The 24379-nt window shown below is 42.1% G+C and overlaps 3 protein-coding genes across 5 annotated transcripts; 1 reads left to right on the top strand and 2 right to left on the bottom strand.

Annotated features, from left to right (window-relative positions):
* Positions 1-2762: 2762 nt before the first annotated feature.
* prr14 (proline rich 14) lies at positions 2763-12147 on the bottom strand. The gene is made up of 8 exons (XM_062984937.1): positions 12071-12147; positions 11544-11607; positions 10229-10269; positions 7420-9249; positions 6809-6926; positions 6541-6650; positions 5707-5775; positions 2763-3592 (listed from the first exon to the last, which is right to left on the bottom strand). Exons 2-8 carry the CDS (start codon positions 11571-11573, stop codon positions 3277-3279), a joined length of 2514 nt encoding a protein of 837 aa, XP_062841007.1. The 5' UTR covers positions 11574-11607; positions 12071-12147; the 3' UTR covers positions 2763-3276.
* Positions 12148-13537: 1390 nt separating this feature from the next.
* Positions 13538-19540, bottom strand: cd2bp2 (CD2 (cytoplasmic tail) binding protein 2). Of its 3 annotated transcripts, none has more exons than XM_062984963.1 (7): positions 19521-19540; positions 16488-16563; positions 16272-16404; positions 16036-16193; positions 15270-15873; positions 14726-14814; positions 13538-14256 (listed from the first exon to the last, which is right to left on the bottom strand). In XM_062984963.1, the coding sequence occupies exons 1-7, from the start codon at positions 19538-19540 to the stop codon at positions 14146-14148; spliced, it is 1191 nt and encodes a 396-aa protein (XP_062841033.1). In that variant the 3' UTR covers positions 13538-14145. The 3 variants fall into 3 exon arrangements, with proteins under 3 accessions (XP_062841033.1, XP_062841034.1, XP_062841035.1); XM_062984964.1 differs by having other exon boundaries at positions 14726-14811; XM_062984965.1 differs by lacking the exon at positions 19521-19540 and adding an exon at positions 17994-18123.
* Positions 19541-20592: 1052 nt separating this feature from the next.
* On the top strand, positions 20593-24127 carry pheta2 (PH domain containing endocytic trafficking adaptor 2). The gene is made up of 3 exons (XM_062984975.1): positions 20593-20680; positions 21734-22031; positions 23041-24127. The coding sequence occupies exons 1-3, from the start codon at positions 20600-20602 to the stop codon at positions 23511-23513; spliced, it is 852 nt and encodes a 283-aa protein (XP_062841045.1). The 5' UTR covers positions 20593-20599; the 3' UTR covers positions 23514-24127.
* The last annotated feature ends 252 nt before the right edge of the window (positions 24128-24379 follow it).

The raw sequence follows: 24379 nt of genomic DNA, 5'->3' as shown, positions 1-24379 counted from the left end.
TCGCGATGATGTCCACCTCGGGTCTGACCTTCAGTGCAGGAGACATGGACATCCCCTGGTCAGACGTTGTTTTTGTCGAGGCACTTGTGGTGGAAGGTGAGGCGTCCACGGAGTCTCCCGAAGCTGTTGTTAAAATTGCTGTTGGGAGAAGGTACCCTTTAAATATGAGAGACCTGGAGCAGTTTGCAAAAAAAGAATGGTCCAAAATTCCAGTTAAGAAGTGTAAGAAGCTTGTTGATGGTTATAGGAAGCAATTGATTTCAGTAGTTTTTTTTCCAAAGGGTGTGCAACCAAATATTGTTTTGTGTGAAATTAAATAAATTTATTTTCTCCTTTTTTTGTGTTATTCCAATGCACACAAAGCAAATAAACATGTGTGTAACAAAACATGAAAAATTTCAATAATTTTCTGGAAGAAATACATTTTCTGGAAAAATATTGGTGCCAACACTTTCGGCCATGACTAAGTTCCTTATCACATTTACATCTTTCAATTCATTAGTGAAGTTTTTGTTACCTGGGCAGGAGAGCAAACAGCATTTCTCACACGTGGGGATCAGACCAGGTGCTGAGTGTGATTTATATACTGGTAACACAACATCGCCACCTTATGGTCACCACGTGTACTGCACAAAAAATAATGCTGTATTAAATTAGCAGCTCAACTCAGCACTGTGCACCTACACAGACCCCAGTCCATCGTTTACGTTCCTAGAAAAGCATCCAGCGTCAGCAAAATTCTATTTTAACTCGTTGATTTATCTCTTATTACTGAAATAAATCGTTCTGTGTGACATTTTTAACGCATTCCGCTTAACGCATGATCGACAGCAATGCTGACCAATCACAGCCCTGGATTCATGGAGCGTTTCATGTGCTCTATGAATTCAGGGCTGTGATTGGTCCCGCCCACCGGCCAGTTTTTACTACAACTCGTGGAGCCTTTGAGCTGACCAATCAGATCGAGGCCGCGTCCCAAACCGCACACTACCCTACTATCTAGTGTATTCCCTAGGTACTCCGTACCTACTACAACTCTTATACTGACACTGTCACCGACACACTGACACATATTGGCCCAGGTGGCACAGCGGGATATTCCACTAACGCACCAGCACAGAGTTTCTGAAGCTCCGGGTTCGAGGCTCGGTGTTGCCACCGGTCGGCTGGGCGCCATCAAAATAACAATAATAATAAAAAAAAGTGTAACCCACATTACATACTACAGCTGTTAAATTGACACTGTCACCATTTATAACAAATAAGTGCTGCACTAGAATGCTTATTCCAGTTTTGGTGTAAATGTGCACACCAAAAGGGTCCGCTTGATAATGTTAAATATATCCAGGCATTTTATAAAACCTGGTGTTACACTCCTTTAGTATTGTCTGAGTCAAATTTTGATAACCCGTAATTTCTGGCTGATTGAGTCTTATATAATTAACTTAATAATAATCATAGCTAAATATTATATTCATAAAGTTACAAATGCAAAAAATTTCCTTTATAAATTCAAACTTGTAAAATATATTTAAAAACAATTAATTATTTGAGCCTCTCATTAAATAAGAAATTATGTAAATTGGTAAGTATTTTAAAACACTTAATTTATACAAAGATATTTATTTATATGATATACTATTGGTGCAAGATTTGTTTGAGATTATTGTAATTCCTCTGGTTTTGTCTTTTATGTTTATATATTTTTATTTCTCTGCTGTTGTTCAACATACTTTGTATATTGTTAAAATTAGTGCGAAACCATATTTTTGGATAATATGTTTATATATATGTGTGCTTATGTAATATTGTTAATTTAAAAATAAAAATAAAAATAATAAAAGGTTCTTGCTGTATCCCTGATGTCCGGTAGAGGGCGCCGCCGAACTGCAGGAACTCAAAATCCCATCCAAACTATTGTTCAATATCTGAATGCTAAGTAATTCCACATAAATAGTTCAAATAAATAGCATTGTAGCATTTTTCTTTAAAAACTCAAAAACAAAAAAAATCTAAAACTTGAAAAAAAAAAAAGTTTGAGGTTTCACTTTACTTTAAATTACTGTACTAATATTTAGTGGCATAACAATTGTTTCCGAGATCTGTGTTGCATGGAGTCGACCGACTTCTGGCACCTCTGAGCAGGTATTCCAGTCCAGGATGATTAGACGACATTCCACAGTTCTTCTGCATTTTTGGGTTTTGCCTCAAAAGAAATTCGCCAATCTTGTTTGTCTGTAACCAAGATGTTTTGGGTCATTGTCATGTTGAAACACCCATTTTAAAAACATTTCTTTTTTCCGACATAGAACAACATGATCTCCTCAAGTATTCTATGGCCACTAGACCCAAAAAGAACATTTTTGATTCCACCAGTCCATAAAATGTTGAGCCATTTCGCTTTGGACCGATGTGTTCCTTGGCAGATTGAACCCATTCAAGCTATTTTTTTTGAACACCACTGTATTTAGATAATTAAATGAAGCAAACAAAAACAAAAGCATCATGAGGACTCATCTAATAAAAAAGTGAGACATCACTCCCTTACTTTTCTGATCACTAATGCAAACACGGCAGACTCACCCCATGATACTCTTGTTGTTGAAAACAAAACTAATAAATGAAGAGCTGGGGAATAAGTGTCAGAGCGGCAAACAAAAACAAGATGAAAGTGAATCAGAAGCACCATCATAAACTTGTATGCGATTAAATGATATTAGCATGAAGTATTTGTTGAATCACTCAGACTCGAGAGAAGCCGCCGTATTTAAATGTAATTAATATTTATTAATTATTAACAAATAAATGACCGCCTGTACAAGCAGCGACCAAGACGGGCAGCATTTCCAGGGCGGTTTGGCACCAACATTTAGGCTTATTCTGCTTAAATTCAGAGTGAAATCCCATCATTCTGATCAGCAGCGGTGAGCTCACGGTCAGATCTGTGCTTCTGTTTGTGGTGATTTTGCTCTCATGGTACAATTTTACAGGAACGGTTGTGTGAAAGAGAGCGAGTGCTAGTGCAGGACCCATTTACCGATCAGCTGCTCGCTGGGATGTACAGCGACACCTGAAGGTGCGAGTCTGGACGGTAACACAGACCGTTTCCTCCAGACTGAAGCAGCTAGTCAGACCAAAACCAGAAGAACGTGCAAACACTCACAAATCTCTTTACATAATAAATGTACATGTCTGAAAGTCCACGCCACCTTCACTGCCCCCTCAGAAGGGCTTACAGTAGAGAGGAACGGGTAGGGTGGTACCCGGCTGAGGGCATCAGTTGACCATTTGCTCCCTGATCATCCACGTGTCCAGCTCGGTCAATTTGGAGCACAAGAGCGAATCAGAGTCCTGCACGAGCAGCGATTCCTCTCTGGACGACGCCCAGACGCCCCTGCGCGTCCTCCCCGCCCCAGAGTTCCCTGCACCTTTCCTCTGAGCTCCGCCCGCTCCACCGATCGGAGGCCTCTTGGGCTTCCTGGCCACGCCCAGTTCCGGAAAATCGATAAATCGCTTCATTCGTTTCAGACTGATGAAAGATTCGGAGCCGTCCCGGCGGCTCAGGGGGGCTTCAAATATCGTCTCTAATCTCCTGCAAACAGCAACAAACTAAATCATACAAATAATATTTATAATAATAATAACAATAAGTAGAATATTATTTATAAAATAAGTAATACCTATAATAATTATAATTATTCATAAAAATATTACTTAAAATATTGACAATAATAATAACACCATTAGAGAGAATAATATTTATGATACTATTTATTGTGCTAAACTATATTAATATATAATAATAAATAATATTTAATCTTTATAATCATATCACTTAAATTATAATTATATTAATATAAACAAAAATAATTATGGTACCAATAAGAATATTATTTATAATAGTAATAAAAATATTCACAATAATACTTATTATAATATTAATGATTTCTAAATTAATATTACCAATAAAAATAACATTTATAATAATTTATACAATGGCAATACATATGTATAATACTATATATAATATTTATAATAATAAGATTTATAATAAATATTTTAACATATTTTTATCAGAATAATAATAGTAATATATACTACTAATAATGGATCACACACACACACACACTGGTAATTATGTTACATGTAAAATTAATATAATGATAAACTACAATTATATACAGGGGTTGGACAAAATAACTGAAACACCTGGTTTTAGACCACAATAATTTATTAGTATGGTGTAGGGCCTCCTTTTGCGGCCAATACAGCGTCAATTCGTCTTGGAAATGACATATACAAGTCCTGCACAGTGGTCAGAGGGATTTTAAGCCATTCTTCTTGCAGGATAGTGGCCAGGTCACTACGTGATGCTGGTGGAGGAAAACGTTTCCTGACTCGCTTCTCCAAAACACCCCAAAGTGGCTCAATAATATTTAGATCTGGTGACTGTGCAGGCCATGGGAGATGTTCAACTTCACTTTCATGTTCATCAAACCAATCTTTCACCAGTCTTGCTGTGTGTATTGGTGCATTGTCATCCTGATACACGGCACCGCCATTGGATGCACATGGTCCTCCAGAATGGTTCGGTAGTCCTTGGTAGTGACGCGCCCATCTAGCACAAGTATTGGGCCAAGGGAATGCCATGATATGGCAGCCCAAACCATCACTGATCCACCCCCATGCTTCACTCTGGGCATGCAACAGTCTGGGTGGTACACTTCTTTGGGGCTTCTCCACACCGTAACTCTCCCGGATGTGGGGAAAACAGTAAAGGTGGACTCATCAGAGAACAATACATGTTTCACATTGTCCACAGCCCAAGATTTGCGCTCCTTGCACCATTGAAACCGACGTTTGGCATTGGCACGAGTGACCAAAGGTTTGGCTATAGCAGCCCGGCCGTGTATATTGACCCTGTGGAGCTCCCGACAGACAGTTCTGGTGGAAACAGGAGAGTTGAGGTGCACATTTAATTCTGCCGTGATTTGGGCAGCCGTGGTTTTATGTTTTTTTGGATACAATCCGGGTTAGCACCCGAACATCCCTTTCAGACAGCTTCCTCTTGCGTCCACAGTTAATCCTGTTGGATGTGGTTTGTCCTTCTTGGTGGTATGCTGACATTACCCTGGATACCGTGGCTCTTGATACATCACAAAGACTTGCTGTCTTGGTCACAGATGCGCCAGCAAGACGTGCACCAACAATTTGTCCTCTTTTGAACTCTGGTATGTCACCCATAATGTTGTGTGCATTGCAATATTTTGAGCAAAACTGTGCTCTTACCCTGCTAATTGAACCTTCACACTCTGCTCTTACTGGTGCAATGTGCAATTAATGAAGATTGGCCACCAGACTGGTCCAATTTAGCCATGAAACCTACCACACTAAAATGACAGGTGTTTCAGTTATTTTGTCCAACCCCTGTATATTGTTTATAGAAAGGCAACTTTTTAAATATTCTTTTTAAATGCTATAAATGGTATAATTTTGTTTTTAAACCAGATCAATTTTACCACACAGAAAATGTTACTTAAGTTACACGATTTAAAAATATATAAAATCGTCAATACTGAAGACGGCTTTGAAAAGTTTGAAGCGTGTTTAAGTGCCGGAGCTCAGTGCTGGTGAGATGATCCGTGTGTGGAGGTGCTGGTGTTTGTGTAGTTATTGGCTGTGGGTGCTGGTGGGTGCTGAACTCACCCCTCAGGAGGTGAAGTAAAATTTTTGTTGGTATAAATTTCCTCCACACTGAAAACTTTCTTCTTCACCCTGAGAACAAAAGGTTTAAACAGAGCTGTGATCACACCAGCATGCAGAAGTGAGATTAGAACTCGGTCACGGTTCTAACGAGTCCAATCCTCTAGTTTCAAGTTTGTAACAGTCACAGATCAGAATCACTGATGGATAAAACTGGTACTTTATTTATCCCTGAGAGAAAAGGTTCAGTGCTGATCTGTGAAGAGTTGAAGGTTTGGACTCTCCGGGATAAATAAAGTACCAGTTCATACAGTCTCAGCCCTAACGTCAGCTCTAACCTACACTACATATGAACAAACTGTGAGGATTTATGCCCATTCAGCCTACAGACAGGAGTTTAATCTCTTTAAACTCTTTAAACCTCATCATTGTGCACCATACTACGTTAAACTGGAACTGCTGATACAGAGTGTAGCTGGATCACCTGATCAGAATGAACTGATGGTATAAATCAGTCCCACCAGGACCCTGCTGCCTGTATTCACCAGCATTCTTCTCAGTATGTGCACATTTTAAAGCTGTTCATTCTACTTATAATAAAAATAACAAAATGGCATTGTGGCTTCATAGTATGGACTGGTAATGGAAAGGATTCCAGTGTCTCCCATCAGTCAGTGTGATTCCAGCCCGTCAAACTGGCTATTGGTTACAGGGTCTGGTTACCAGCCTGAACATCATTTTATTTCCTTCCTCCTTTCCTTTCTCTCCATTATACTTTTTTTTTTTTTTTTAGAAAAAAGTAGGTTTGACCCACTGATGGACGATGCAGTGACCCACCTGACAGCTTTGGGCAGACCCATGGGGGTGAGGTTATATTGCGGTTTAGGAAGAGTCTTGCGGATGCGGATGGCGGAAACTTTCTTTCCTTCTATCTGCTTCCTGACAGTCTGGGGGGGGGGGGGGTGGGGGGGGGGGGGGCACAAAGCATAAACAAATTAGAGCAAGTCACCCAATGTGAACAAATGAAATAAAGATGTGATCTGCAAAACAGAACCTCTGAAGCTAATACGTCCTATTAAACACTTCTAAGATTGATCAGCGGTACCTTAACGTCCGGGTCAGACAGAGCTTTCTCCTCAGATGCCACTGTGGCCAGATCATGTTCTCCGCTCTCCTGATGAACCCCACAGTCTTCGGCCGGCGTCGGGACCGAGTCGAACACACTGGTGATGAAGAACACAAGTTTGTTTGATCTAAGCAGTTCAGACAACAGATCTTTAGTGATCTTTGTGTTAAAGGATAAAGATATGATGCATGGATTCAGAGGCGCATGTGTTTTAGGCAGCTGTGGACCAGAAAACCTACATATAACCTACATATATAAACAAACAAGCTGCTCCGGTGGTTAAACGTCTGAGCTGAACGATCAGCTGGATGCTCCTTTGCAGCCATAACAGAGACACTCCGAAAACCCAAGAAAAACAAATTCTATGGGAATTTATGCACATCCAGAAAAAAATATATATGTAGGTCCAAATAAGGGTGATAAGGGCGAGGTCAGGGTTCTGTGAAGGCACTCTAAACTCATACCATGTCTCCATGGACCTGACTTTGTGCAGGAGGGCGTGGTCATGCTAGTCCATGATTTAATATATTAATTTTTATACAGCTGTTAGCAACTGTACTTAATAATTAGAAGTCGCCTGATGGGCTCACCTGGAGTGTGACGATAGAGCGTGATCTTCAGGTGTGTGAGCGGCATCGGGGGAGAACGCGGACGTAAACGAGGTAGACGGTGAGTTTGTGATTTTGGAGAACGACAGAGTGGACCCGTACGTGCTATCGTCACCGCGCCTTCGGGACGACCTCTCGGAGAGGAAGGCGAGAGGGCTGGAGAGGAAGCAGGACACGAGCGCTGCGAGCGATTTGGACGGTGAGTGCGGGCGGGCGCTACCGGACGGGCCGGCCCAGTTAGGGTACACTTCCTTGCGGAGACACAGGGGGGCGATCTCGCGCTCGATCTCCAGGCTGCACACGGTGTGGCGCCGCTCGCGCTTGAGCGGGGAACAAGGCCGCGGGTGCGTTGGCTGCTTGGGGGACGGTGGGTGGAAAGGAAGGGTGTGGTCGGTGCTGGGCCGGAGGGAGGAGATGTCGGGGCAGCTGAGGCTGCGCTTGAGCCGGTTGGAGACCGGGGCCGGTTCCTGGACGTTTTGGTCTCCCAGGACGTGCATCCTCATTTCTGAGGTCACGCAGCGCCTCCTCTGCTTGTCCGCTCTGCTCGACTTCCTCGCAATGAGGTCAAGGTTCTCAAATCCGTCGTCGTTCTCAGTTAGAACGTGATCCATCACGCGCTCTCGGTTTCCCTCGGTATCGTTTTTTATCAACCCGCGGCTCGTAGCGGAAACGTCCTCGTCCACCTCGGGTCCGACCTTCAGCATAAGAGACATGGACATCCCCTGGTCCTCAAAAGCGTCCACACCTCTCCTGACCCTCACACCTCTACTCGACCTGTTCTTGCTGGCCGGCGGCTTTTTGGGAGCTGGCGTGTGCTTCGAGTCTCCCGAAGCTGCCGGCGGCGTACATTTCGTATCGTTACGCCTACTTCTTGTTCTAGACAGCATTTCAGAGCAACCGAACTCGATTCTGGACATTTCTGCATCCCCGGTGCTGCCAGGAACCCCGTCTGATACGAGAACCCTCTGCCGCTTGCTCGCCGTCAGACTTCTGTCCAGTGTGACTGTCTGAGATTTCATCACTTGCCCAACGTCTTCCGCTCCCTCGCTCGTCTCCCGGTCCCTCCGTTTCCTCCCCCTGAAAGCGGCCACATTTTGGGACGGATCCTGAATTATTGCCCGATTTTGCTCATTTTCTGGCAGCTCACATGAAAGATCTGAACTCTCCTCTGCTCTCTGAGACTCGGAGGCTTTTCCGGGACTCGTCCGGATCGGAATCGGCAGGCTGTCCGGCTCTTTTTTGCCTCCGTGTTCAGTCAAAAATGTCAAACTGCTCGAACGTGGTTCAGATTCGGGAGTCGTTGAGCTGGACGCCCCCTGAGATGAACCAGAAGCGCTCGTGGGATCGTAGACTCCGTTTTCGGAACCCGGGTCATTACACAACACTGACTGCTTTACTGGAGTTAAAGTCCTAAACGAATCGTTCCCCTCTGGGATGGAGTCACTTTGCTTTTCTGATCCAGCATGCCGTGCTGTGCCGTGCTGCCGATCGCTGCCGTGATCAAACTTCAGTCTCTGTACAACCGCAGCCCTGTTGCGGACCACGTCCGCCTCTTCGCCCTCCGCTCCCGACGGGTCCTCGGTGTTCAGCGCGCCCGTGTGCTCGGTGAAAAGCCGAACGGGACTCATGACGATCTCGGTGAAGCTTGCCATTTTGGATCTGAAGGACTGGAACAGCGGCCCGATGACCCATCGCTTGGCGGGCGGGGGGCTTTCCGGGTGCTTTTTCTCCGAATCCTGGGCTTCGGCAGAATCGTACGACTCCAGCGAGGTCAACGCCAACTTGCGCTTGCAGGATCGGACGCTTTCATCTCTGCAAAAAGAAAAAAGAGAGAGAGAGAGAGAGAGAGAGAGAGAGAGAGAGAGAGAGAGAGAGAGAAGTATTAGATGTACAGTAGGGTACAGTACGATCCACTATCAAAAACTACTTTTATTTTACCTTGCTGAGAGTTGCAGCATATAATCGATTGTTAAATATTGCTGACTACAAATTTCATCATCAATTAGCCAGCTTATTGATCTCTACACACCAACATGGCTAAATATGAAACCACTATGGGTCGTCTTCGTCACGTCAGCCAAAAAAAATCCCAAAGGATCGCTGGGTGGCCAGGACTCAATAATGCCAGAGGACATGAATGCTGTGTGGAGGTAAATATGTCACAACACAGTGCATCCAACCCTTCCTGTGCCAGTCAGAGTGCCCATGCGACTCCAGTCCACCATAGAAAGCTACAACAATGGTGCGATGGAAGGTCGACCAATGACACAAATCCAGTTTTCTGAAGAACGTGCCGAGCACAATCCACCTCAAAACAAAGAAGCTGAAGAAGCTGCTGGTCAAATCCTGGTCCTAGATACCACCAGACAGTGCGGGTCTGAGTGGGTCAGAGGCTTAACAACCATTAATTACTATCGTTTCCATTAACGAATCACGACAGAACTGGTGTAGATAGCAGATATTTAGTGAGCTGCTCTTTCTGTGTACTGGCTTCCACATTGAGCCAGATGGAAGCTCCCAGCATGCATCAGCGTAGGCGAACACTGATTACGAAATAGCCGGACACCTTCCCGCATCCTAATTCTGCAGCGTGCGTCACGTCTACAACACGACCTGAATCTTAGCTTAATAATGTCAAGGTTTGTTCTTTTAATAGAGGAGAGTAAACGATGTATTCAATAACTGTCTGATCATTAAATCTACAGAGATGTTTGTAGATTTTAGATCCTAGACGAGGATGTGTGATCATCTGTGTGTGATATGACGGCACTAGTAAATAAAACACACTCACTCAGGCTGCTGGTGTTGATGCCTCGTCTTTTCCTGGCTTTTCTGAAATAGAAAAACAGCAGCATGTCATTAACGGCAAATAACTGCTTTATTTCACAACATGCTCGATACAGCGCCCTGTAAGTTCAAACTGGCTGAACAGTGGACCGTTTTTCAGACTTTATTAATGCATAAACAGAATAAAAAAGAAACCATTACATTCTAAACAATTGTATATAAACTAATAACTTTATATAGAGGTTTGCAGTTAGACGGTTTGTGTATAGAGAACCAGTCTAGCCTGGTTTTTTTTTAATTTTTTTAAATGGTTTATTTTCACACCAGTAAACACACTGTGATGGTAACGCACCTTGACAGGAAGTGTGTCGATATTAAAATAAAGCGTCGGCACCGTGCTTGGTCAGGACCGCATTAACTCAACAAGGTTTTTCATAAATGCAAATGAATCATTGTGTGTGTGTGTGTGTGTGTGTGTGAGTTGTTTACTGAAGCGTTAAAGTGGATTAGAATCCAGCAATTACACTCATTAAACAAACACACACTGATTATAAATCATCACTTGGCTCAAATGGAACTGAGCGTTGTGTGTGTGTGTGTGTGTGTGTGTGTGTGTGTGTGTGTGTGTGTGTGTGTGTGTGTGTGTGTGTGTGTGTGTGGTGCTGGATTTGATCCCAGCAACAGAAAGTGGGTTCCTATCAACAAGCGTAACTCTAACAATTATTTTGTAGACCCAAGATGTGTTTGTATCATATTTTTATGCATGTCCCCCCGATTATTTTCTCATTCTAGTCATATCCAATTCCCTGTTCATATTTCCAGCCCTCCAGTCCTGATCAAGGAGGGTCGTGACTAACACACGGCCCCTCCGACACGTGTGCAGCACCGACCGCTTCTTTTTACCTTCAATGAAGAGTAGCCCAACACTTTAACACATTTGGGATGAATTAGAATCCCTACTGTAAGCCAGACCTAATAACTAAATTTCCAATTATTTTACTAAAGATTTTGTCGCTTCATGGAAACAAATCCCGACAGTTATGTTCCGATATCTAGTGATCCTGACATTCTATCAACCCAAACAAAACATTTGTAAACAAATAGCAGTTGTATCCTAGTGGTTACGGTACTGGACTAGTAATCAAACGGTTGCCGGTTCAAGCCCCACCACTGCCAGGTTACCACTGTTGGGCCCTTGAGCAAGGCCCTTAACCCTCAATTGCTTAGACTGTTTACTGTCACAACTGTAAGTCGCTTTGGATAAAAGCGTCCACTAAATGCCAAAAATGTAAATGTATTTATTTTGAGTTGGAACATACCCCGCCATTCTCTTCTGATGATGAGTTCATCTCCCGCTGTCCTGCAGCCTGCAGACAAAGTGTACTGAGCAGCGGATTGGCTACAGTCAGTTATTGTATACCCACAAAGTACAGACTTTATGAAATTATTCCTATTCCAAATCTGCCCTGTACAATAACAGTATGCAAACTTTTGACTTGATTAACAGACTTAACTAATACAAACAGAAGTAAAAAAAGAAATAAATCTTGTATTTATAAGAAACTTTGATATAATACACATACAAACATGTGCATTATTATTATTAGGAAATCAATTTGTGGCTGATGGTAAATAAACATTGAAAATTTAAGCCTGAACTATATTAAAGTAAAAAACAATCACATATAGATTCAATTTAACGCTGTATTAGAATTTAATGTCTAAATAAATGTAAAATATTGCTGATAACAGAATTCTGTTCTAACTGTCGCTAAACCCCAACAATACAACACAGCTCAACTCAGCACTGTGCACTTACACAGACCCCAGTTCATCGTTTACGTACCAAGAAAAGCATCCAGCTTCAGCAATACGATATTTTATCTCCTTTTTTATCTCTTATTACTGAAATAATGATTTTCACGACGGAGCGGTGTCCAACTTTCGCCATTTTTAACGCGTTCCACTCAACGCATGATCGACAACAATGCTGACCAATCACAGCGCTGGATTCAACCAGGACACCTGAAAAGTCCCGCCCACCGGCCAGTCAAATCTGCATGTTTTTACTACAACTCGTGGAGCCTTTGAGCTGACCAATCAGATCGAGGCCGCGTCCCAAACCTCACACTACCCTACTATCTAGTGTATTCCCTAGGTACTCCGGTAATTAACCGTAATGTAGATAGAATGATTGTAGTGCGTATTTGCACTATGTAGTACCGTAGTATGCGGTTTGGGACGCGTCCCGAAAAACACACTCTGAAGTACAGTAAATCAGCAAAACAAGCGCCGTACGCCCGAAACCACTAGAAACCACACCCTATTCACTACAAAGTGCACTTTTTTGGGTGTTTTATTGTTAGTACCAATCATGTCTGAAAGGAAAACGTCAGTTTCACTCATAAAATCTTACAATCTGCTGTGTAAGGATGATACCCAAACGAGGGAAGGTAGCAGCAGGGAGTGGTGCCCTAATGTTCCCCCATACCGAAGTGCATATAAAGTGTTCTGTGCCATCAGTCCTTCACAAACAGTTTTACAGGCCTTTAGTCTAAGCCAAGCAGGTGAACCGGTATCCATTCTGTGGAAAAAAAGTGTGCGATCGGTTCCAATTCATCCCAATTTGAGGTCAGGGCATGGTGTAGGCCACTGAAGATCCTTTACAACAGACTAAAACAGAGCAGGGCCTTCCCCAAACTGTTGCCACGTTGTTGGAGGAGGGTTATTTATCTTAAACACCACTTGCTTAGGTGTGCGGTTTAAACACTTGAACTTGTATTAAAAAGGTCGTCCACATAAACTCACCAGGCACTGTATTAAGACTGTAGGTGTTAATACAGATTTGTAGGTATACTAATACTGACTGTAGCACATCTCTGTACTCCTCATCACCCCGTACCCCATTTATCCAGTTTATACTGAATATAAAACTTGTAGAAAATAAATATTACATTATAGTGTTTAATAACCATACTTGCTGTAGATGGTGGTAAATTCAGTTATTAAGCTAAGAGGACAATTAAAAGTGATATAGGTGTTTCTGAACATTGTTTCTGAAATAAATAATTAATGTTTTGTAAAATGTGTCTCGATTTTACTCAAGTTGATCTGAAATCATTCCATGACATGCGTGAACAAAAGAAGTCAGACTACTACTTCCCACTACTCTATATTAGACTGTCGGACGGTTTCTTTGACCGGGATCAGTCCAAATCCCAGACTCCAATCTTCCGAAGATGAAGCCCAACGAGACAACACTGAAGTTTGAGGTTAAAAAGACCTAATAAACCATGAATAATCACACAGCCGCTGATCTGGCCATCCACTAACATCTTTATTTTAAAACAAAAACAGTTAGAAGGCTCACACATGAAGAAAACATCCCAACCTCCAGCAGTTCGAACTCATCTCGGTCTGCTGTTCCTGTTGTGTGTGTACAAGAACCACCAAGAACCATTTCAGCAAGAAAATCAAACAAAACAAGCAAAATAAGAACAAAAGTGCTGACAGGAAGTGTGTCCTGATTGATGATCTGGGCATGTGAAGCTCACTCGACTGCGGACATCTGATCCTCAAACTTGTTTCATGGTGATTCCTTGATTACATTCGACCATCAGAACAAATTTCCAGTTATGTCATTTCCACTTGGTTGGGAAGATGATCACTGTCATAAAAACAACCAGTAATGACCCAGCAACACCAGTGCATTAACCCAGAATGTCCGATGGTTCACCTATTTTAAGCCGCTCGTAAAATGCATCAGACAAGATGAATATGAGGTTGAAAAGCGCTTTAATCTTCTACTGTCCACATACTTACGGATTTCAGACACACACATAAAACACACAGCGACTGAGAAAAGCTCAGAGCCACAAAAAACTGAAAAAAAAAAAACTGAAACATAAAAACATCCTCCAATCAAATATAAAGATCAAAGTCCAGTCTTTTGGAGTTGTAGAACTGTGCACCATCCTGATCCACCCGTCTGCAGTAAACGGCGTCTTTAAAGTAGCCCTGATCCACCCAGTCCTGCAGAAAAGAAAGACAACCACACCAAAAGACTTATCCTTCACATCAGCTGAGGAACACAGTATACATTATATGGTCAAAAGTATTGGGACACCCCTTTAATTACTGAATTCATAAGTTTCAGCCACAACAAGACATGAAGAAAATTGATTTAAAGAAACTCAACAGCTCTGGAAAGGTCCGGAACACCAAATTCAAATGTTGTCATGTTTTGCCTGAATGGGCACAAATTCCCACAGTCACATGTCAAAGAGTGGTTGTTATTCTAGCTGAAATGATCACATAGAAGTTGCTCTATTTTAAAACAGTTTGTTTTTGAGACGTCCAACCAGCTCATGGTCAGGTGTCCAAATACTTTTGGCCGTATCTTCCTAAATGGACCCCACACAGGACCCAGATGCAAAGTCTGCAAAGAGCTGCTGGCTTATAGCAACAAGTCACACACAGATAAAATCCTACAGATTCTAACCTGCATCTGCTGGCTGCTGAACGGTCCGTAGAGCTCCGAGTTCTCCTTGTTCTCCCACTTGTACTCCCACATCACCTCATCGCTCACTGCTGAGAAACAGGACATCAACAACTCAAATCGTAAAAACTCACGCCCCAAAATATAGAGCTGAAGTGTTAAACCCTAGAAAGGACAGAACGACCATGATGATAAATAATTCCATCAGAGCTTCTCAGCCAGTCCAGGTTCGGTCTCGTATTTTGACCTTTGGACACGTGAACCACATTAACGCCGGCCGAGGACGGCAGCGGGCTAGCGAGCAATTCCTACAGAGAACACAGTATGCTCTCTGCGCTCCTCCACCACTGATACTGATGCCCAGAGCTTTGGTCATTCCATTGGCGAGGTGACCAGGCCAGTGACACAACTTGGACCAGCTGAGAATACACAGATCGACCAGACTACTCTGTAGCACTGGTGCATGCGAGAGATCTACGAGGGATCTGCAAAAAGTTTCCTCACGTGTATATTGTGGTTATACTTAGTGAGGGTGGAGGAGGTTTACCTGCACTGTTCTCATCCTCCTCCTCCCCGCTCTTCTCTTTCTCTTGGCCGTGCTGCTCGTCGAATCGATCGGCGAACATGTCGAGCTCGTCCTCCTCCCCCTCCGCGCCCCGCTTCTGCCGCGCCGCCGCTCTGCGCCCCGCGCTCTTCAGCCTGTAGTTCAGTTTCTCGTACGTCTGCTGGTAGATCTCGTACTCGCCCATCGCCACCAGCCTGTCCGCCAGCGCCGTCAGTCTTTCCAGCTTCTCCGGGTCTCTGTCGGGCGTCTCGTCCTTCTTCTTCTCCCCCGCCTCGTCTCTCGATCGTCCTTTCTTCTTCCGCCCGCCGAGCCCCCCCAGTCTGCGCAGGCCGGCCGAGACGGTCTCCCCGGGCTGGAGCAGGTTCACCAGGGCCTCGGTGAGCTGACGGGGATTCAACCCGGCCAACGGATCCACCTGAGGTTCCTTCTCCCCCTCCTCTTCCTCCTCGTCGTCGTCCTCGTTGTCGCCTCGCTTCTCCTCGCGCTGCCTCTCCTCCTCGGCCTCGTCCTCGTCTCCGGCCCGGCGCCGCCGCTTCGCCGACAGGCCCTTCTTTTTCTTCTTCGCCGGCTGCTCTTTGATTTTCACCTGCGCCAGATAAGATGAAGAGTTACAGCACATTCACTAGGTCCCGGTTTTACCAGGTGGGAAGTCCAGAAAACAGCCCCGGCATGAGCTACCCAGGTTTGTACGCCTGGCACAGATGCTAAAGAATGAACCGGGATCAACAAACAATCAGGATTTATTTACCCAGTCGATGTTGTCCAGCCAGTTGTCTCTGATGTCCTTCTCCTTCTTGATGAAGTAGTTCCCCTCCGAGTCGAAGTGTCCCTCCTGCATCTCCTCGTGCAGATTGAAGGGAGTGATGGGAACTCCTTCATCACAGTCGATCGTCGCCATTTCCTGACCTGGAACCACGCCCATATTTTATTATTGTACATTCATTTCTACAGAAATCTTCATAACCAACTCACAGGGTGTCGTACCTTCGATGTCATCAGTGTCCAGGATGTTGTATTTGCTGCTCTTGTCTTCATCCTCTCCCTCGTCTTCCTCATCGCTGTCCAGTGAGTGTTTCTCCTTAAACCTGGAGCCTGGACCACTCACCTCATCATACATCTGTACAGGACAGGAAACAGGAATTACAATCTATTCTAAACTGTGTTTGGAATTATTAAGCATGATAAAGCAGAGAATATAACCTTCTTCTTGGGTATTTCGTCCTCCAAACTAAACTCTCCATCACCGTCCTCAAACGTCACTTTCCTTTTAGACATTCTACAGAACCATTCAAACAGAACGTGAGATCCAACCGTTAGCTTACGTTTTCTCATGAACCTTACTGCACTGTGCACTCAGATACATTTTCACATCTAAAAGCAGCAAAAACACGATGTTTTAAAATGATTTTAATACTGGAATCAAGCCTGCAAATATTTCATATATTTAAAACTAAAATCCACAGGTTGTGAAGATCTGGATCTATCCAGATGTTCCAGATAATTCATTATAACATCAAAACTACCTAACAGGTCAATCTGAAACAATGACGTCTCAGAATTCATGTAAGCCTCATCACAATAATAATCTAAACTTCTCTAGATCACACTTAGCCCTGTAACTTTACCCAGTATCATTACACTTGATATTAGATTAAACAGTTTCACACGGCACCAACATGCTTTATTTTTACTTTTCTTTTCCTTAAATCAATTTAATCTTATAACAGATTATATCTTTATCAAACGTTTATTACTAAGTGTTATCTTATCTACCTCATTACTGTAAATGTCACCTTTTTATTGTTATTATTTGCACTGTTTTTATTAATATTTTATTCTTTTTTTATATTTTTGCACCTGTAACTGTTTTGTATATTTTTGTTCTAATTGTTATTGTTTCTCTGTAACTTGCTTTGGCAATACGAATGTCCTTATTTGTCATGCCAATAAAGCTTCTTTTGAGTTTGAGTTATTATTATTATTAAGCATTTAAATGCTTAACATTTACCTAGAAAAACCAACTGATTAATACTACTTCTATCACCACGACTTCTAATATAAATAATAATAATAATTCTCAAAAAACAATAACATGAATACAAATTAATATTAATAATTTCAGCAACAAAATCAAAAATAAAATTAAATTACATTTAAAGGAGGAGGATAGCAAAAACCACAGGAATGACGTGAGCAATATTAAAATATTCAAATATTATTGGAATTATTTGTATAATCATTATTACAATACAGTAAGTTAATGATTTCAGCAACAGCACAGAAGAAAAAATACATTTAGGATTTGAGACAATAGCAACAATAAATAAATAAGTAATTACATTATTTTAATAATAGCGTGATTTGCAAGATTATTACTAAATAAAACGCGTTGTTTTTACACCTGGATTACGACTAACACGCCCCCTACAGCTCTTAACGCGCACGTTAAAAGGCCAATCAGAGGGCTGCGTGTAAGTTATCAACCAATCACAGCAGAGGAGGCGGGATTACTCAGAAAACGGGTGGAAAAACAAAATCACGCAGTTTAAGCGCATTAGCCGAGCAGCTAACTAATGCGTATGCAAAAACCGCTCAACACTGCACTTAATGACGAGGCGCTTTTTATATCTGATGGAGCGAATCAATAAGAATATAAAAGTAAAGCAGAATGTTAATCACACGACAGAATAAACGAGCTGTTTGTACCTGAATTTCTGCTGTTATTCCCTCTGCGCCATTCAAGCTTTTAAACGGAAATGACGTAAACAACTGCTGCTTCTTTGGTGATGGGGGGGTAAACAGATGTTTGTTTTACTTCAGCGCCTCCTATAGAGGAGACCAAGCAGTACAGCGGGATTCATTCACCCACACTAACAGCTTCATCCTGATGTTTTACTATGATACATTTAGAGCAGCCAATCCACCTACTACATGTGTTGAGAGGAAACACAGGGACGGCGTGCCAATCTCTAAATTGCACTAAGCTGTAAAAATTCATTGATGGATTGATCCCTGAAGGGAAATTGCATTAAAAGTATAAAAAATAAGTAAGAGGGCTTTACTGTGCACTGTCTAGGGTGGCTGCACACTGTGACCCTGACCAGAAAAGAGTAATTAAAGAATAATTGAATTATTATAAAACACAAAATAACTGAATCAAAAACATATACACATTCATATATACACCTGCAGTATCTGGTATGTACATTCACTGATTATTAAATACAGACACATATCATTCAGATAAGCTTTGTGGATATACAACTACTGAATGTAGCCTTTGTCGCCACCCTCTACCACATTTATCACTAATAATTTATTATTATTTATGGACGCCCTCAAGACCTTTACTGACAAGGTGTTCTTTGGATGGTGGATCATTCACAGCACTACATTGACACTAACGTTAGTGTAGCAGGTACAGCAGAGTTGTTGGGATTATTTAAGCACCATAGTCTCACATCAAAAAATATAAAACCATCAGCATCCTGTGATCAGAAAGTGTCTACAGATTAAAGATTAGAGGATAATGAACATACACCGTGTCTTAAACTGTCCACCTAAAACCAGCGCTAACAGTGTGTGTGTTCCTAATAAAGACACCGGTACGTTCAAACAGGATTTATTAATCCCAACAACACTGCTGCACCTGTTACACTCATACCAGAACAACAGACACTAAGTACCATGTTATTACCATGTAATTGTCATTGTGATGCTGAGAATGGACCACCACCCAACATCACAGGGTCCTTTTCTACATATGGACTACAGTCAGTAATTGTATATCCACAAAGTTCACCTGAATGTTAGTGTGTAGTGACTGAAAATAAGCATCACGTCAGTGTGTGTGTGTTCCTATATAAACTGCACATATGTAATTAAGTTTTATATTACAAACACCAACTTTAAAACGTTTCAACGTTATAATGTTTAAAACCTACACATAAAGTAAACAAACACCGATTAGCTAATATTAGCCGTGATGCTAATCTAACTGGAACTGGGTCGGTCCGTTTATTTATATTTCAACACAGGTTTCAGCTCGAAAAAGCCTTTAGTTTCAATTTACTTTATCTACCCTTCACCAGTGCACTACTTAGTGTCTACCAACGCGGCTGTCCTCCCTACATAGTGCACTCAGCGTTACACATCAATAGGATTGAATACGACCCAGCAGGAGTGAGGACACCGGTAATACGAAACCTGAATAGATCATCTTCACTCCTTTACCTCCGTGTGTCCTGATCCATCTCCTCATGATCCAGATAATCATTTATACACCTGAACATGAAGTTTAAGGACATTTAGGACTTTAGCGCGTCGATACAGGTGAGTTTAAACACATCAGATTAATCTGTTAATGTTAATGTTAGGTGAATGTTAGATTACAACCTGAACCTGAGCTGTCATCACTTAACCACTTTATATCTGTTTAAACACCATCAAATAAAAATATATCTTTATTTACATTTAAATATAAACACATTCATTTATTAGTATTAAATTAAATAGATATTTTTTTTACTTAGAGTTCAGCAAAACTATTCATTTAGAAATCGAGATGCCAAAATGTGTTTTTACCTGGTGGTGAGAAGCAAGTTTTATTTTATATTTCTATATTTATAAGTTATTTTCATTTACATTTTTATTCTATTTATTTTATTTCTAAAAACTACTTCAGGTCTATTAGCACAAGATGGATGTGTTTGTGATGTTTGTGATGTTTGTGAAACACTGCAATTTACTTTGGGGATCAATAAAGTAATAAATCAATCAAGTAAATCTGCTTTTAAATTATTATTATTATTACTGTTACTATTATTATTTTATTAATGCTGTATACATATAAATGTAAAATAGAGGTATTCTATTATTGTTATTTATATATATTTTACATTTATATTATATTAATAAGACTAATAATATTGATTGATTGATTGATTGATTACTTTATTGATCCCCAAAGGGAAATTATGGTGTTACAGCAACAATTTACAATGATCACAAACATCACACAACGACATTACAATGTGGTACAGAAAAGGATAAAAAAAGTTTAAGACAGTAATGTAATACAAAAGTAAGGTATAAAAAAACTTAAAAAGGCTTAAAAGGTGCCTAAAAGGGCAAATTATATCTCTATTTCACAGTTATATTTACAATTTAAAATTATGTATATATTATATTTAAATATATATAAATTTATTTATATAATATATTACAATTGGATTGCATTATAAATAACTGTTATTATTATTATTAATTTATGTATTTTAATAGTAAATTCTCAGGATCCAGTGGGTGCTGTGATGAAGATCCATCGGAAAATTTTAACCCACTACCTGTCCTGCACCTCGCCCGTGGATAAAGAGGGGTATCTGTATAAAAGGGTACGCAAAAATCTCTCATACCCCATACATCACATTATAGGGTTACCGTCAGATACTAACACAGTCCGGTACAGATACAGATGATCACATAAAATAACATCAAATCACATGTTTGTGACTTTATATCATGCAGAAATAAAACGCTTAATGGGTTCAGTGATTGAATGTTTTTATGAAGCGTAAATAAGCTTTAATGGATCTGTTTAAATGCCTGCGAGGGTCTGTTGGGCCTGTTTAAGTGCCCTAATTTTATTAATAAATCCAACCTGATTATTACTGAGGTCTTGATATTAAGAACACAGTAACCACAGGAACTTTCTCTTCCCTCACTGGAAGTTTCTGCACTTTACGTTCCATTAGAAGCTGATTTGTACGCCCGTTCTGCAGGTTCCTCACGTTTACCTGAGCAGATGTGGATGTGTGCTGTGTTATTTAGTGCACATCATTGTTATTTATTTAGTTTTTTTCTGTGCAGCACTTGCCTCAGAGTCTCTGTGTCGAGCGAGGAATGTTTGAAATGTTGTTGTGGGTGGTAATTACAGGCCCATGCCGTCCTTGCACAATCCTAATCGTTGTTTGTGGCTGTAGGTCAGTAGTTCAGGCGTGTGGCTTCATTTCTGCTTCTGGTTCCCGTTAGTGCAGCATTAGAGACACGCAGCTCCGTCAGGTCAGCTCTGATTTTATGTCTCATTTTGTGATTTTGGACAGTTGCAGTTTATTTATTGAGAATGTTTTTTCTTTGTTAGGGCGTTAAATAAAATAATAGCAGCACGGCTGCACAGTTAACGAATTTCGGTGTCAAGTTGGTACCTCGTTGCTGATGCAGTTGTGACCTCTGCTGGCTGGTTGATGTGCCTGCGTGAGGGTGGGTGACTAGCACTCTCTGTGAGATTTCGTCTCTGGCAGGTGAAGAGAAGCGCCCGGCATCCGTGGCTCCCCTTCAGGGCCTGATCCGCATCTCATTGTTCCAGTGATTTAAAACGATAACCAGAGGTCATGATCTGATCTGTCTGTCTGTTTTTCTGTCTGCTGTTCCACGTCTGCGTCCTGTAGAGAGACAGGAAGTCGTCGTACCTGCGCCGGTGGTTCGTGCTGAAGGGGAACCTGTTGTTCTATCAGGAGCGTCCGGCCGACCGCGGTCTGCTGGGCGTGATTGTGCTGGAGGGTTGTGTGGTCCACGCCGGAGAGTCTGACCGTTCCTTCTCGCTGGTGTTCACCGGGCCGGGCCTTCGCTCCTACCAGCTCGCGGCGGACGACCGGCCGAGCCAGAGGAGCTGGATCAACGCGCTACGGTCGGCCAGCCACGTCTACGTCTCACTGCTCGTCAGAGACCTCGCTCACCTCTACCAAGGTCAGATACACAGTTAAAGCCATAACGGGGGTAGCGGTGCGGCGGCATTCTCGGCTCATGGTTCGGTTTATTTGACTGTTTTATCTTAAATCTTACCAACAAGGTAAAGCTGGCACATTAAAGTTCCAACGGATGGGGGTTGGGTGGAATGGCAGAGTTTTAAAGCCATGTCTAAGACTCTAGGACTGCACTGAACCACAATGAGAGTTATCTCCATATATGGGAAAAAATGGAAATCCTGCTAAACGTTTTCAGATTAACATCTGCAAAGCTTCAGTAGATACTCAAAACATCGTCCCACGCCCAATTACTAAAATAACATTCCGAAATGATTCAGTGCATGTGGTCCATCATACCGAAGTTGCATTACTTTGAAAAGTTACAAACTAAGTATTGTAGAAAAGAGGAAACGAGAAACAGGAAGTTGGTGGTTGGGTGACTGTTCTAAATGTTGCCACATTCTGAGGTGATCAGATGTACTATTATCCTCTCCTGTCATCTTTTGACTATATGGGCACAAATTCCCACATACATACGTACTTCAAAGTCTTGTGAAAAGCCTTCTCAAAAGAGCGGCTGACAAGAAAAAGTTTGTTTTTGAAGTGGGACAAACTCACAGTCAGGCATCCAAATACTTTTGGCCATGTAGTGTACCACTGCCTTACAAAATGTAGTATGAACAGGAGTGTAGTATTATGCAACACCTATATCACCCCCTCTGTAAACTTAATAACTGGTTTCTGCCACTTCAAGCAGCAACGACTGCACATGAACGCATCTGCTGACTAAAAATCAGCCTTTTATGTAGCTGCGGAGGAATTTTGGGCCACTATTCATCCCTGAACCAAATCCAGGATTTGGTCTAAAGCTCCTGATACAGAATCCTTATGGGGTTTAGGTCAGAACTCCTCCCAGGCTTCTGCAGACTTTGAATCCCGCTCAGGTACTTGTGTATGTGTGTGATGCTTACGTTACTGTATTCATAATGATTTTTTTCTTCATACCAAAGACGCTAAAGAGGGCAGAAGCTTTGAAGATTCCCCTTCGTCTTCCACTGTGATCGAACCTTTGGTGAACGGTTCCCGCTCCGGTTCCAGTTCCTGCTCTGGCTCCGTCATGGCCTCCTTGTACCCCGGAACGTCACACTTCACCCAGCATCCAGCCCCGACCTGCAGAGAGACCAGGAGCCACAGCGCCAGCTGCATCCCACACGCCCACCACCACGCCGCTCCGGCGCCGGTCAAAAGCGCCCACAAGCGCTCGCCCAAACACTGGCCCAAGAGGAACGCCCACGTGACGCCTATGAACGGCCCCGTCCCTCTGTGCGGAGAGTGGCCCCAGGTGGACTTCAACCCCCTGGACGACTTCGTTAAACTGCACGAGTATTATGGAAAGGAGGTGAAGCAGCTGAGAGCCGATTGGCTGCAGAAGAAACAGCAGGAGGCGGGACACGTCGAGGAGGATCTCATTGATCTGAGCTGAGAAGGTCTGAGAAGTCGCTTTATTCTGGTCAGGGTCACAGTGGGCGAAACACTGGGCACAGGGCAGGAATACACAGACGCCAACAGACATAACCAATCGTGTCTGTGTAGATGCTCGACGGGCCGATAGCTCTGCTGAGAGTCGAACTCGGACTAGCATCACCCAGAATCACCAAATGAAAACATTCTTTTTCATGTGTCCCAATACTTTTGTCTATATAGTGTACATGCACACACACTCACACACACAGACATGTGGTGCTGCAGGGTATGTAAGGAAGTGGGTACATGTTTCAGTTCCACCCTGACAGGTGAAGCTGACCCCCCAAATATTTTCTGTTCCTCTTGTTGACATCTCACCCTGCTTCACTTCTTCATTTCTCTCATGGAAATGAAACGGAAATGAAATGAACCCCCGTGAACCTACCAAAGACAAAACTGAGTTAATATGAAATGTGAAGCACATTATGGACTTGGTTTATAACTGTTTAGTTTTCTAAAAATGCTGAAATCACTGAAATCTTATCGCTTTTATGATCTGTACCTTACAGGTGTCTATATACTTTTGAAACACAGCAGTGTTAATAATGCAGTCACAGTACCTCATGATGTTTCAGGAGCTTTATAATCTTATACATTTATATTTATGCTTGTTTTTATGTGTGTATGATTAAAAATAAAAGAAAATCGATGATATATTTGTACATCATGAGTGTTTATCCAGTCATTTAATCATTTTACACAATTTAATCCGAGTAGAAATGTTTGATTTCTCACACTATAGGAGTGTTACGATGCAGGGTTGCCAGATCCAACCAAAAAAAATCCATCCCTAAATATCTTCAAAATCCACCTTCATAAACTGGA

The sequence above is a fragment of the Trichomycterus rosablanca genome, chromosome 22 (genome assembly GCF_030014385.1).
Source record: "Trichomycterus rosablanca isolate fTriRos1 chromosome 22, fTriRos1.hap1, whole genome shotgun sequence".
NCBI lineage: Eukaryota > Metazoa > Chordata > Actinopteri > Siluriformes > Trichomycteridae > Trichomycterus > Trichomycterus rosablanca.
This window is presented reverse-complemented; position numbering and strand designations above follow the sequence as displayed.

Bases quoted from the DNA above. Each gene is read 5' to 3' on its own strand.
- prr14 (XM_062984937.1), bottom strand. From the start codon at position 11,573: ATGAACTCATCATCAGAAGAGAATGGCGGG. The intron at 10,270-11,543 runs GTATGTTCCAAC...TTTCTATTTCAG, and splicing joins CATCAGAAGAGAATGGCGGG to AAAAGCCAGGAAAAGACGAG. The intron at 3,593-5,706 runs GTGAGTTCAGCA...TGCTGTTTGCAG, and splicing joins TTTACTTCACCTCCTGAGGG to GAGATTAGAGACGATATTTG.
- cd2bp2 (XM_062984963.1), bottom strand. From the start codon at position 19,540: ATGGATCAGGACACACGGAG. The intron at 16,405-16,487 runs GTTATATTCTCT...TGTCCTGTACAG, and splicing joins ACGAAATACCCAAGAAGAAG to ATGTATGATGAGGTGAGTGG. The intron at 14,257-14,725 runs GTTAGAATCTGT...TCTTTTCTGCAG, and splicing joins TCAGCAGCCAGCAGATGCAG to GACTGGGTGGATCAGGGCTA.
- pheta2 (XM_062984975.1), top strand. From the start codon at position 20,600: ATGAAGATCCATCGGAAAATTTTAACCCACTACCTGTCCTGCACCTCG. The intron at 20,681-21,733 runs GTACGCAAAAAT...TGCGTCCTGTAG, and splicing joins AGGGGTATCTGTATAAAAGG to AGAGACAGGAAGTCGTCGTA. The intron at 22,032-23,040 runs GTCAGATACACA...TTCATACCAAAG, and splicing joins CCTCGCTCACCTCTACCAAG to ACGCTAAAGAGGGCAGAAGC.